The following is a 13,755-nucleotide window of genomic DNA, read 5'->3' on the forward strand; positions in this document are numbered from 1 at the left end:
CTGCGCCTTATGCGTGTGTGCCTGCTGGTGTGTGAGTGGAACATTTTCCAGTGCCGCTGACAGCTGGCAGCGTGTGGATTTCAGTGGCATTACCGCAAGAGATGCCGCTACCAACACCGCCACCGCCACCTCCTCCATCGCCATTTCCACCGCCATTTCCATCGCCAGTTACAACAGGACCCTCAACAACAGGGCCGACGCCATGACAACAAAAGTTTGGTGCACAGACAGAAAAGTATTATAAATCAACTGAAATAATTTTTTTATAATTATTACCTTTTCTTCACTGTCAATTATAAAACACATATCTAATAACTAATAACTAAATCATAAAAAGAACCCTTATCCCTTTAAACTGGACTTCCCCGAACTAAAAGCCCCCTTTAAACTTTAACAATCACAAACTAAACAACATAGCCAATTCATTAAGTATTTAATAATTTAATAATTTCACATATTAAAGTATATTTCAGCCAATTAAAAATAAAAAGGAAGTTATATTTTTCGAGCATAATCAATTTTATATTTTCATGTTGTCTAATAAGGAAATCAATATATTTGTATATAACATGAGTGCCGTATTTTCTTGGAACAGATTAAAAGAGCCTTTTTCTGAGACCTGTTAGTCCGTTTAAATTGTATAAAAACAGGTATTAACGTTTTTCTCAGTACCGCTCCGAGTAGCAGTCTAGAACTGGGAACTAGAGCCGGAGCTAAAGTTCATTGTCTACGGCAGACGACGCCACAAAAGGTAAGCGATTTGAGGCTCTGTTCCCGATCCAAATAAAAGACCAAAAGCCAGTGCTTAGCAGGGGGAAACCAACCGCACGGGGTGGCGGATTCTGGGGGGAGTGCTTACCATAAAACTTGGCCAGACTCGGACCCTCGCACACTGGCTCGCCCATTTGGCAAATGGAAAAATATGCTGAAATGTGGAAAATAAAAAGTTTGCACTTTACACTGAGCACAATGCAGCCACGCCCACTCCGCTTTTGCTTAGTAGCCGGGTGTTAATAAATTTAAAGTTGGTTTTAGTCGCCTGGTCGGAAAGTAACAGCCGAGAACTTTCTCCAGCCCATTCCTGGCCCTTAACAAAAACACCAAAAATTGGTCAAAAACAAAAACCTCTGGCAGAAGAGGGGCAGAGGGGGAAAAAAACACAGACACATAAAACAGAAAAGTTTCTTTAAACGCTGCATGGATTGTTATTTCTGTTTTCCTCGTGCTTCTCCTGAGCTGAAAACTCTGAAAATAAGACCAGCAAAAACACATACGAAAAAAGAACGTTTAACAGTCTGTGCCACACTTTCGGCCAGGACATTTATACGGTTTGTTTTGAAGTTTTTGCCTTTCAACTCGCAATTCGCTTAAAGAGAACACGCACATAGTCATCCGTCAGAAAGTGTAGACAATGTGGGGATAAGTAAGCCAGGCTACTATAAATTCGATTAAATCTGAACATGACAACGATTGGACACTGATTGGGCAAATATTCAATAAATTGACAAAAACCAAGTTGTTAGACTTAACATATACTTCTTAGTGCTTTGAAATAATATGGTGTAGAATAATCTCTCTTCAAATATATTTATATCCACCAAAGATAAAAATCAGAACTTTAGTTTGTCTTGCATAAATCCATCAATTTATTTTCATATCAACGTTTTTAAGTACATACAATATTGCCCACTGAAGCAGTTGTAATATTTTGTTTTAAAATAAATAATGATTTCTACTTATATATTTGTTGGTTGTATATAATATCAATTTAATTCAAACAGGTGCAGCGCACAACATTAAAAACCTTTAGTACTTCTTTGCTCTTGGAATTGTATTTAAAGGTGCTTGGGTAATAGAGAGAGCTCGGTAATACTTAAACGACATTTGAGTTGCCTTATTATTATCCGCTGGCAAGAACTTTGCACTTTTCGTTTACGATTGTTGTTAGTACTGTAATTTCATGTAAAATACACATGGATAACAGGCTTAAAAAAGAGGTTACCAATTCTAGAATGTTTTTAGCAAAAGCTAGCCAAACTACGAAGGCACTTCACAGGTGTTCTAATTTAATCTAATCGAAACGCTCTAGCCGTTGACTACGTAAAAGCCTTTTGTCTTTTTATATATATCCATGAAAATAAGCCCAGTGTGATCTTGTATTTAGGTTTTAATATGTGGGTCTGAATCCGTTGCGTTGCGAAAGAACCGAATCGGGACTTTTGAGCTCCATGGCCAGCTTGTAGCCCAGTTCGGGGCGTCGATCCCGACCTTCAGCCATGGCCTTGACCTAGAAAAAAGGAATTGGGAAAACACCGTTTAGATCAAACAGGTTGAAAATAATTTGAATAGCTTAACAGAAACTAAATATCAGAATAAATCTCTTCTCGATATAATAAAAGTACATTTTGTAATGCTTTTAAACAATTAAAACGATTGCTTAAGTAATACGAACTTTAAAATTTAAGACTCAAAATCCAATTCCAATTTCTTAAAGCCAAAATTAAGAGCTAGTTGACGTTAAATTACAATTTTTTAAAATACAAATACAATAAAAGAATTTTTTGTAAGTGTCTTATAACATCAACAACGAGGACAGCAGAACATAATACATTTTGTAATATTCAGATCAAAGGCAAATACGCATAAGGAGCAGGTTATTACTTAGTTGAAATTAATCTGTTAGAGACTTTTTAAAATGCATTTCTTTATTTAAAAAGTATTTTATTACAATGTGCAAAGGTCTTTAAAGAGCTCTTGGAGGCCTTTTAAACATTGTCGATGCTTTTTTAAGTGGTGCACCTGGGAAATCTGTTGTCTCACCTCATTAGTGTGGACGATAACGCCATCGCTGGTGTTCACCTTCTCCTTGGTGTGCTCGATGTCGTGGACATCCGTGCCGCGGCAGCAGTCGTCGATGAGGATGGTCCGGTATCCGGCGGAAAGGGCATCCACGGCCGTGGCGCCCACGCAAACGTCGTAGGCCAGTCCGCACACATAGATGTCGGTGGCGCCCTTCATCTTCAGCTGGGCATTCAGCGTGGTGTCCGAGAGCTTCTTGTTGTCCCAGAACACCGAGTACGAGTCCACCTCCGGATTGGTGCCCTTGTACACCTTGATGCCGTGATCCACCACCTTGAGGTCCTTGTGCAGCTCGGCTCCCCACGAATCCTGGACACAGTGACGGGGCCACAGGCGCTGCTTCATCGGCGGTGGTCCGGCAAAGATGACCGTGTCGAACACCTGGGCGGAATCCGAGTCCAACTAGGGATGACAGGAGGGGGGTGGGATGGGGGACAAAGCGGATGTCTGTTAAGTGTCCGGCACTTCCGTTCAATTACCATCGACGACTTACCGACGAGGACTCGTCCATGGGGCGCATTTTGACATTATCAATAAATGAAACGTGATCGCTGGGATGCCAGTCCAATGAGTAGAAGACGGCATCAAAGTCCACCGTATCCAGCAGCTTGTTGATGGGCTCCAGTATCTGCAAGGGAAAGGAGGTTAATGCTGAGTTGGAGCAGGAGTGAACTTGAGAGTCGAAGCGGAGGAAGAGGAGTCCGTAAAGCGACGAGACGGAAGTGCGTGTTATTAATTTTGACAAATTTTCATGTACCAGCCGCAGAGCCATGTCAGTTGCCAGATGGAAATGGCAATGGAGTGTGGGTGTGTGGGCGTTCGAGTGGGCGTGGCAGTGTGGGGGAGTGAGAGCAAGAGATCTCGACGACTTCCGGCGTGTGTCGCAGCGCGGAAGCGACTTAAGTAAAGCATATCCGCTTCCGCCTCTGCACTCTCTATCTCACTCTCCCTCTTCGTCCGTTTCAGCCTCCCCTCCACCCCCTCCCCCAAGCATTCTTATCCCTCAAAGTATCTGGTATTGAGGTCTGACATGCAGAACTCCAGCTCGCCCCCGAATCGGCTTATCCTCATCATCTAGAGCGGCAATGACTTTGGCTCCCATCCTGGCATTCTGGCATCCTGGCCCAAACCCGGAGCCCTTCATTTTCATTTCTTGTTACGCTTTACTTTTTTATGTCCTTCCGTCGTCGCCGCTTACCGCACCTGTCGGGGCTAAGCTGCTGGCCAGGTGGCTGCCAAGTTAACCACCCAAAAACCAACCTACCACCTCCCCCGTCCTCCCAACATTTGTGACTCCGGAGCTCACCTCGTGTCCTTGCTGCTGTGCACTGCAATTACTTATATCCAAGGAACCACTTATAAAATCATTTTGTACATCAACAATGAGGAACGCGTTCACCGGTCGCACAATCTGCCGGAGAAAAAAAGAAGAAGGAAGAGAGATGGTGAGTATCACGAAAATGTTACAGCGGGAAACATGAGCAGCCACGAAAAAAAAGTAAAAAAAAAACGTGAGGAAAGGAAAACAGGAGCAGGGACAACAGGAAAATGAAAGAAAATTGTAAGAAAAATTGTATGGGCAAAGTAAGTGAAGCAGACGCCACAAAGGCGGTGAGGTGAGGGGGCGGGGCTGGAAATGGGAATGGGAATGGGCGGACCGAAAGTACCCGGAGCACAAACATGAAAAGCTAAAAAGAAAATTTGTATACATATATGAGCTCTGCATTAGCGTGTGCGTGTGTATCGGAGTGTGGTGTGTGTGTGTGTGTCTGCTGATGAGTTTCTTTTTTCGCCGCCCTGCGTTATAAATGCGTTTTAAATGAAGTAAGGGCCAGTCAAAAAATGGTGAAATAAGAAAAAAAAAGAAATCTTGGTGAGCCTTTTTCAAATATAACGACCTACGAATACCTTTTGCTTATACTTATATAAAAGTTAGAATTATATAAATTATTTAAGAGTTTTTTAAACATTTAAAATTGCTTATTACTTTTAGAGAAACCACTTTTCTTGTATTTGTTTAAGTTATCTTTGATATTTTTTTTATAATGCTATTGTCTAAGGGATATTTTATTTTTATTTACGGTTAAAGGTAAAACTAATGGAATTCTCCAGATAGAATTGATTATAAAATTTATAATTTATAATATAAATATTGAAAGTTCATCATAATTAAAACGAATTTCGAACTATTTTTTCTAAGTAACTGTCAGTCATTTTCCGTTTGATAAAAACCTAAATTACATGAGGCTGTTTTTAAGCAAAATATATGAAGTTTAAAAGAAATTTGTTTTCTACTAGTGTAAAATAAATGAAGTTAAAAACTTTTTAAGATAACAGAGATTTGTGTTATTGTTATTCCATTTGATTCGCCTAAAGTTCGGTGATTTGATTTTCTAAGGCCAAACTTTATTCGGCATGCACAATATACTTTTGAGAAGAGCATCTAAATTTCCCACACAGACAGCAGCACAAACACTGGCGAACACACTCACACAGACATACACACACACACAACACAAGGCGGGGAGCAGCTCGTTAGGTTGTCATTGCTATCTTGACTGGCAGCAGGAGCAGTAGGAGCAGCGGCATCATCAACAGTGGCGAAAGCATCATCAACAGCCCCATCCTGCCGCTCATCTTCGTCCTAGTCCTCGTCCTCATCCTCAGCCCCATCCCCATGCTTGTGGCCCACTGTAAGCTGATTATGTTCGAGCATATTTAAAATTAGTGAAGCGCTTTTAATTTGTTATTTATGTGCACGCTGATTATGAATGATTATGATCTATGCGCAAACACAGACGCAGTTGCAGCTCCTGCTCCTGCTCCTGCTCCTGCTCCTTGTGATTTGTGTTGTTTGGGCTGGCAGGGCATTTAAAATATGTCATCCAGCTAAATGCCTTAAAGCGCTGGAACGTGAGCTGCAGCTGCAAGGATCCGGATCCACAAGCAGGTGAACCAAGGCAACTGAACGGAACTGGGCAGCGGGGAGACGTCGCTTAAGCAGTGGATGATTTATCGCCACGTTGGCAGTCGCAGTTGCCACTGGGATGCAACCACTTTGGATGCCAAGAGTGGTGAAAGGAGAAGGGTAAGGAGTAAGGCGTAAGGAGACAGAGTCGAGAGGAAGTGATTTACATTTACATGGCGAGCATTCTCAACATTTTGAGAATAGTTTTCAGCATGGGGAAGCGAAAGCGGAGCTGCAGCCAGATAATAGCCGGATCAAGGTAGTTAATGTATCAATTTAGCCAGGTTCGTGTGTGCCGGTTGGAAACCGAGTCACCGCGTCTAAGTGAAAGGAAGTGTTGGGTAATTTGGGATCGGGGAATGCCTGGCAAGATTAAATGGCCGGGATAAGCAAAGAGACAGCCGACGGAGGATATGCAGCTAATATGACAATAACTTTCAACTCCTGCCGGGAAAATGTGCTCCACAAGATTAGTTGCTCATACGACACGTATCCGTTATCTTGCATCCATTCTCGAGCAGTCTCTTCAGCTGCTAGGCAAAGGAAACCTTCGGGCCTTTCGGTCTTTGTTAATTCGACTTCAAATCAAAACTAACCCAACTCCAAACAATTAAGCCAGACACATCAGACAAGCCAGGGAGCAGAGTTATTAACTGGGGGCAAACACGTCTAAAGCCACAAAAGGCTTCGAACACAAGACAACGGAGCTCCTTTGCACAACGCAATTTGCACATCAAGTTACTCTTCGCTCACCTCAAGAAATCGAGGGCAGGCTTCCAATTACGGGCCATCTGGTGCAGATGCTGCCCAAGGTCCTGCTCCTGGCATCCTGCTCATCATCATCGCCCATCATCATCGTCCTGCCGCTGCTGTTGCAAAACTTGGCAAATTAACACGCGCCCCCATTCTCAAGTTCTGGCCAATATAAACAACTGACCTCTGGGCCTTTGTTTCATGGCCCAGCCCCCGGAAATCAGCATCTTAATTTAAAGTTAAAACAAGAGAGAACGCTATAGTCGGGTGCCCCGACTATCAGATACCCGTTACTCAGGTAAAGGGAGTGCGAGGGAGATGGAGACAGAAACTTTGATCACGCATAACTTTTTAACGAATGGTCCGATTTGAAATTTTTTTTCTACATTTCGATAGGTATTGATAAACACAATAAAACTGCATTTTTACTTTTCCGAAATATTTAAATTTTAAAAATCGTATATAAGCGATTGTGGGCGTCAGAGGGGGCGTGGCACCATTTTGAAACAAACTTGCGCTGCGTAGGAACTTCTAAAATCTACATGCAAAATGCCAGTCTTCTAGCTTTTATAGTTTCCGAGATCTCAGCGTTCATACGGACAGACAGACAGACAGACAGACAGACAGACAGACAGACAGACAGACGGACAGACAGACGGACAGACGGACAGACGGACATGGCTAGATCGACTCGGCTAGTGATCCTGATCAAGAATATATATACTTTATAGGGTCGGAAACGCTTCCTTCTCGCTGTTACATACTTTTGCACGAATACAATATACCCTTTTACTCTACGAGTAACGGGTATAACTATGAATCTCTGATGTTCCTCCCACCACGTCCACAAATGTGCTACAGTTAAATTAATTATTGAAGGGAAGAAAGTGGGGGGATGGAGATAGCCACAGCGACCGACTGGAATTCTTGGATGGAGAAAGGAGTTCTTGGCACCTTTCGGTAACCACAGCAAATCTTAAATTCAAATTACACATCAGCCCGAACAAAAGGAACAAGTTATAGGAATAACTTTGCCAGATCTACACACACACACAAACAAACTGAGAGGAGAGGTAAACTTTCGTCTTTCGGTTCGACTCAATTTCGGTGGCAAATAAATTTCAAAATCCGTAAAACCCAGTGCGACGACGTTTTTTGGGGTTACCCGGGAACCAATCCCAAATCGGGCTCCCAGGCCAACTTCAAGTCAGCCAAGCAGACAAACTGTCAAAGTGTTCGTGTGTGTTTTGGGCCAAAAAAGTTGCCAAGCTAAACGAGTGACGACGAGACGAGCGCCACGAATCGAATCGAATGGAATGGAATGGAATGGAATTCAACTTGCTATTGAAGTATGTGCCAAAAAGGCGAACGTGCCGAGCCCACACCAGACCAAACCAGACCAGACCAGACCAGACACACCCACATGCCATCTATATATATTTGGCATCACACATATACCCCAAAATATACACCTTTTGGGACAGGGCGGCGGAGGCAGGTGCTAAAGCAATTTCCGCTCCGAAATTGTTGCATAAGTTGGTGGCTGCCAGTCGCCGGAGACTCCTCAATATATATATATACACATATATATATACATACATACATGGGTGGAATATATTTTTGGCATAGGCAGACAGTCCTCATCGTCCTGACAGTTTTGTGGATTTGTGGGCTGAGCCGGGCTGGGGCTGACAGTTGCTGGAAAATTACATTATACAATTTATGCGGCTGCCAGACAGCCGGGCTAAGGATTCGTAGTCGGAGTCGGAAGGTGGGAATTGCAGCCGCCAAAAGAAATGAAAACTAACTATAAATAAGCGCCCAGAACTGGCGGGGTTATCGAGATAAAGGTGGGTTGAATTCCGACACAACTTATGGATAGTGGAAATTGTTTTGCTGAGCCGATTTCGATTAAGGCAAAACTTTGGAAAGGTTTTTCTGAGAAATTTATATACATTTGTAGTTTTGGGTGCGAAGGGATATTATGTCTGCCTGAATTGTAAGATATGTTGTTGTTTATATACGACTAATAAATATGTTATGTATACATTTTACAAGTTTTTCAGAATTACAATAACTATAATTAGAAATATGGAAATGGGTACTTTTAAAGTTACATTAAAAATAATCTGTATGCATACAATTCTTTATAATAATTTATTCCAAAAGTATATTCAATACAACAAATATCCCTTAATTCTAAAGATTTATATTTTTAAATAATTTAGGAAAGTGGCAGTCAAATTCTTTTTTTAATTCGCAAAAGTAAAATGATTCAGATTATATTTTTCAATGATTTTTGTGAGAAGTATATTATTCTTGTACCGTGCATATTATATCTATTAATCAATACTTATAATTCAGAATGTCAAATTTGATTTATTATTTAACTATGAGAAAAACCTAACGAATTTCCCCGCAAGTACTGGTCAACCAACTGACAGGAAATTAAATTGCAGCCCCTCGACTTCTTCCAAATTTACATTCGAGTCAAGATGAATGGGACCGCCCTAGTTAACCTTCCATTTATCGTGTTTTTTTACGCTGATTCTGTTCAAGAGCTTAAGAAATGGCGACTCATTTTTCAATAAAGTCCAATCAACTAAAACCAACTCTCAGACTGGTCACTAAATCAATGAATCTTGGTCCTCCGGTCATCTGGCCCTCGCTCCCTCCGATTTCCACCCACTGTGTTCATTTCCTGCGACTTTTTTGGGGTATGTTATAAGTCATTAACTTTCTAAATAATCGCCGCAGCGTGTCAACTTTGGTCGTTAAACTTTCATCAGTCGACGGTGGAAATGGTGAAAATGGTGGAACGGTGAGGCCGCCAGGGGAAAAATCCGGCATCCAGAGACCAGCAAAAATTAAGCTCGGAAAAATCGGGGCTAAGGGGGCGGGGAAAAACTGAGCGAAATTTATAGCACGATATTATTTTCCGCTCGATGAGCAGAGAAGTTGTGAGGCGACTTTTGGCACTCACTGTAATTCTCCTGCCCGCCGAGATAGAGGACTCGCCGTGTCTTTTTCGGTGTTGGTGCGTAACTGAGCACAAAAAAATGTGCCACATTTTGTGCCATAAATGAAGACATTATAAACGACATTGTCTGTGTTTGTGCCTTGTGTGTGTGTGAGCCACGAGTGTGTGTGTGTGTGTGTGTGCAAGTGGGGGCCAAGATTAACGGTAGACATTGTAAGACACTTAAAGCTGTTGAAGATTTTTGAGTTGCTTTATGGCCAGGGGGTTCAATGAACTATATGATGATGCCTTGTATGATATATGGTTGCCACGCCTACCTCCCACAACCCACCACAGCACACCGCCCACCGCCCACCGCCTGCATGTGTGTATGTGTTTGTGTGTGAGTTTGTGGATGCGCCACAAAGGAGCAAACCAGCAGGTGAGTTGGCCATAAATTTATTATACGAGAAATAAAAGCAGTTTAAAGAAATGAAATATTTACGAACAAAGGAGCCCAAAATGAAAAAAATGGTATGTACTTGTACATGAAAAGAATGACTCTCGCAGTCAATTGAGAGGGCCGAAAATGTCAAAGGTAGGCGCCTAAACAAAAGGAATAGATTCGCATTAAATAAAGTGCCGGGCCAGCAAGTTTATCAGGAAAACGGAGCTGTACAGTGTGTGTGTCCTTTCACCTTTGTCAATTAGTATTTTAAGCAGCGCAAAGGGGCCCAAACCCGAATCTAAAACCCAAAACTTCAGCTCAAGGTTTGTCCCTCGTCAAAAACATGGCTCCCAAAAATGTGAAAGCCGCAGCATTTCACGCTTGAGGCAACTTTCACTTGGACCACCGCCCCAAAAAAAAACCACCTCTGTGCAGTTGGTTAAAAGGCATTTTCTGCACATTTGAGCACATAAATTACGCACTTTCGGGCAAATGCAAACACAATAAAAACATCAAAACGTAAGCGCTCGTCATATTGAATTATGTGTGTAAATCAAAATTGGGGTAAATAATGGACAGCGTTCGCAATGCGACTACCTTTTATATTCAAATGAATTCTGGACACGCGCAATCATTCGATGGGGCCCTCGGTCATATTATTTCCATAAATTTGCTTTCATTTCCATTTCCGTTTCCGCAACTTCAATCGATTTCAATGTGCAATCCCATTCGGAGCCCTAACGGATAGAAACAGACAGCCGCAGGAGCCGCAAAATATTTAGCGACCAGGGCAAATGATTTATGGCGTTAATGTTCTATTTATGCGTTTATTTAATTTGCGTCTGTGTGTGCCAAAGTTTCATCCTCATAATTCTAAGCTCATCGCCTTCCCTTCCACTCGTCCGTCAGTTGATTTGTTTATTATGCAAATTTTTCGGCTTGTTTGTTGATTTTCCTTCCTTTTTTTTGGCGCTGCGCTTCTCTTTCTGATTTCCCCGCCCCTTGCGCAAACATTAAACTGCAAAATTACCATTTATGCAATTCATGCGGAAATACAAACAAAAGTCAATTTTATGGGGCGGCATTTTTCCTTTTCTACCCCCTAGATCCCCCCTATGAATTTATTTTATTTTTCGCACAAAAACTGCGACTACGTAAGTAGGGTTTCGTTAGGGGCTGTCATTTTTTTAAGTGTTGCCGTTATTACAATATCAGCTGCCGGAAGATTTCATTCGCTCTGCTTTTTATACGTTAATAAATTTTTTATACAATATTACACAATTTGGTGTGTGCACGCGGAAGGGGCGGTGCCAGTGGGCGGGGCTAAATGGCGTATCAAAAATAAAATGATTATTCTTTTTCCTCGCTCCACAAATAATTTGTCGCGTGACAACGGAGGGCAGGACTCAACAGGCAACATATAAGCTGCCATCACTGCGTATACGTAATGGGGATGTGGCTGTGAGTAAATTGTTGAGAGCAGGTTATCAAAGTTGATAAGTAAACACACTGCTGGCTTACCATCGCAAAATACTTCTGATATACTTAAAATATTTTATTTTGTCAACAAACATTTCCCAAATATAGCTGTCTTAGAAAGCTTAAATGATTTGAAAACCCTTAACTTAACTATATTTTGCCTTTACTTAAAGGGGAGGAAAATGGACAACTTAAAGTGGCTTTGTTTTGTTTTGTGGAAATTTATCATTAAAAGTTTGCCTGCCGGTAAGACTATCCGACGAAAGGAAAGTAAAACTTTATAAATGGCGGTATATTTAAGTATAAAGTAGTTTCTGTCAGTAACCAGTTTCTATACGTTTATTTTAACTTTTTATTCACATTGAATGTCAAGAAGAATTTTTTTCTTTAAATATTTCATTCAATTTAAATTCTGATAAAGATAATTGTATAATTGTATTAATGTAAATTCACGAAATTAATCGTAAAATGTAAACAAGCCTTTGGTCTTAAAATTAGAACAATCACTAGTCTAAGCTGTTGAGAAATCAAAAACTCGTTTCTTCTAATTTTTTAATCCACAAGTACATTTGTAGTATTTAATCAACAAAAACATAAATCCTAGAATTTAATTGCATTTCAAAATATTTAACTAAAATTTCTAATCTTTCCAACCTGGACTTAAAAAAATTCATGCAAGAATGTGGAAATCAAAAAGGAAACTCTAACGGAAAATCTCAATATATTTTTGTGAAAGAATTTTATACAGATTGTTTTATCAACAAGGCAAACTTTTGAGAGAAAATTCCTCGTCGAACTTTGATTTGTGCTGGGAAGAAAACAAACCAAATAAAATTCAAAACTTGCCGAGCTTCAAGTAGCTTAAAGCCAGCCGCAATAAATAAAGAAGTCTTTGCAAATTGGTACCATCACGTACGCAATTTTATGGCAGCGACTGTGGCAAACAAAGTTGTGATGCGGATGGAGATGTGAAAAAAAAATCCTAGACTCCAACAATAAAATTATTTGAAATTTTTTTTGCCCATTTCTATTTTAATATGCTGGAAAGAATGAAGGGACTTGAATGCAATCGTCGCTGCTTTGGTCATGTTTCTTGCTCTCCCAGTTCAGAGGCATTTTATTTGTCACCCGTTTTTATCACTTTACGTGCGGAGTCTGGCCACTGTAGATGTGTGTATGAGTGGGTGGTGTGTGTGTGTGTGTGTGTGTGTGTGGGTGAGGCAGTCCCGGCATCGGATTATCACATTTGCATATGCTGCCGCCGCCTGCTGCTTCTTCTTCCTGACAGGCCAGCATCACAATGATGATGATGATGATGATGATGATGGAAGTGGAAATGGGAATGGGAGTGTGAGTTGGAATGGAAATGCGGATGGTACGCGAAATACGAAATGCGGAATGGAAATGATGATGAAAGCATCCCTGGGAGCCCCATGACGTGTGACATTCGCTGTAAGCGACATTTTACCACTACCCAAGTCCCCCGAAATCCCCCAAAAAAAAACCTACACCCCCATCCCCTCCCCTGTGAAGTCCGGGAACTGATCAGGATTGAATTACACACACAATCCGAGTACTCGGCCACTTTGATTGCAAATTTTAGCCCCGTGCGTGGGGGTTTGTGGGGGATACATGTTGGCAAATATTTTATTATCACATTTTTTATGATTTTACGAGTCCCCGGATATGAATCACTGAATAACGCAAAACGTTAACCGCAAAACATAAAATAAATAGTGTACAAAAACGACCTGACACGATGGTAGAATGCGGTAAAAATGTGTCTGTTTTTGGCTCACCGTTTTTATCCACTGGTTCCAGCAGAATTTAAACTCCTCTCTGTCGATGAAGCCATCGGCATTCGTATCGAAAACGGCGAAAATTTGCTCAAGGCGTTCCGGCGGCACATCGTAGATATGTCCCTTGTCGTTTCGGAAAAGAGCTCGACAGATAATCGAAAATTCGGTAAGGTTCAGGCGGTCATCGCTGCGGGAAAGGATAACAAAAAAATAAATTAGAAATAATAAGATAAGGATTGAAAAGGATTAAGATGAACAGGAAAATTAACGAGACTTTTGTGGGTAATTACAAAAATACGCAACATATTGATTGGGGTACAATAAAACATGTCTTAGAAATATATGTGACCCTATCCAACATCGATTAATAAGAATATACGCAAAGGGAATTATAATAGAAGTAATTTTACATCAAGTAAGTGTTTAAGCTTTCGGTCTATGTATCTATTTAATTTAAAGTAAATATATACGTCAGTAGCCAAACCTATGG

The 13,755-nt window shown here is 41.1% G+C and overlaps 1 protein-coding gene across 2 annotated transcripts in view; it reads right to left on the minus strand.

Moving 5' to 3' along the window:
• Positions 1-1,617: 1,617 nt before the first annotated feature.
• Positions 1,618-13,755, minus strand: part of LOC108052656 (nicotinamidase) — a 29,568-nt gene continuing 17,430 nt past the window's right edge. For both annotated transcript variants that reach the window (XM_044459168.1, XM_017135099.2), the window contains exons 3-7: positions 13,266-13,452; positions 4,166-4,270; positions 3,353-3,487; positions 2,821-3,261; positions 1,618-2,287 (exon numbers count right to left, since the gene is read on the minus strand). In XM_044459168.1, coding sequence (XP_044315103.1) covers positions 2,168-2,287; positions 2,821-3,261; positions 3,353-3,487; positions 4,166-4,270; positions 13,266-13,452 — 988 coding nt within the window. In that variant the 3' untranslated portion in view covers positions 1,618-2,167. The remainder of the gene's footprint in view (positions 2,288-2,820; positions 3,262-3,352; positions 3,488-4,165; positions 4,271-13,265; positions 13,453-13,755) is intronic.

The sequence above is a fragment of the Drosophila rhopaloa genome, unplaced genomic scaffold (genome assembly GCF_018152115.1).
Source record: "Drosophila rhopaloa isolate 14029-0021.01 unplaced genomic scaffold, ASM1815211v1 contig_178, whole genome shotgun sequence".
Classification (NCBI taxonomy): Eukaryota; Metazoa; Arthropoda; class Insecta; order Diptera; family Drosophilidae; genus Drosophila; species Drosophila rhopaloa.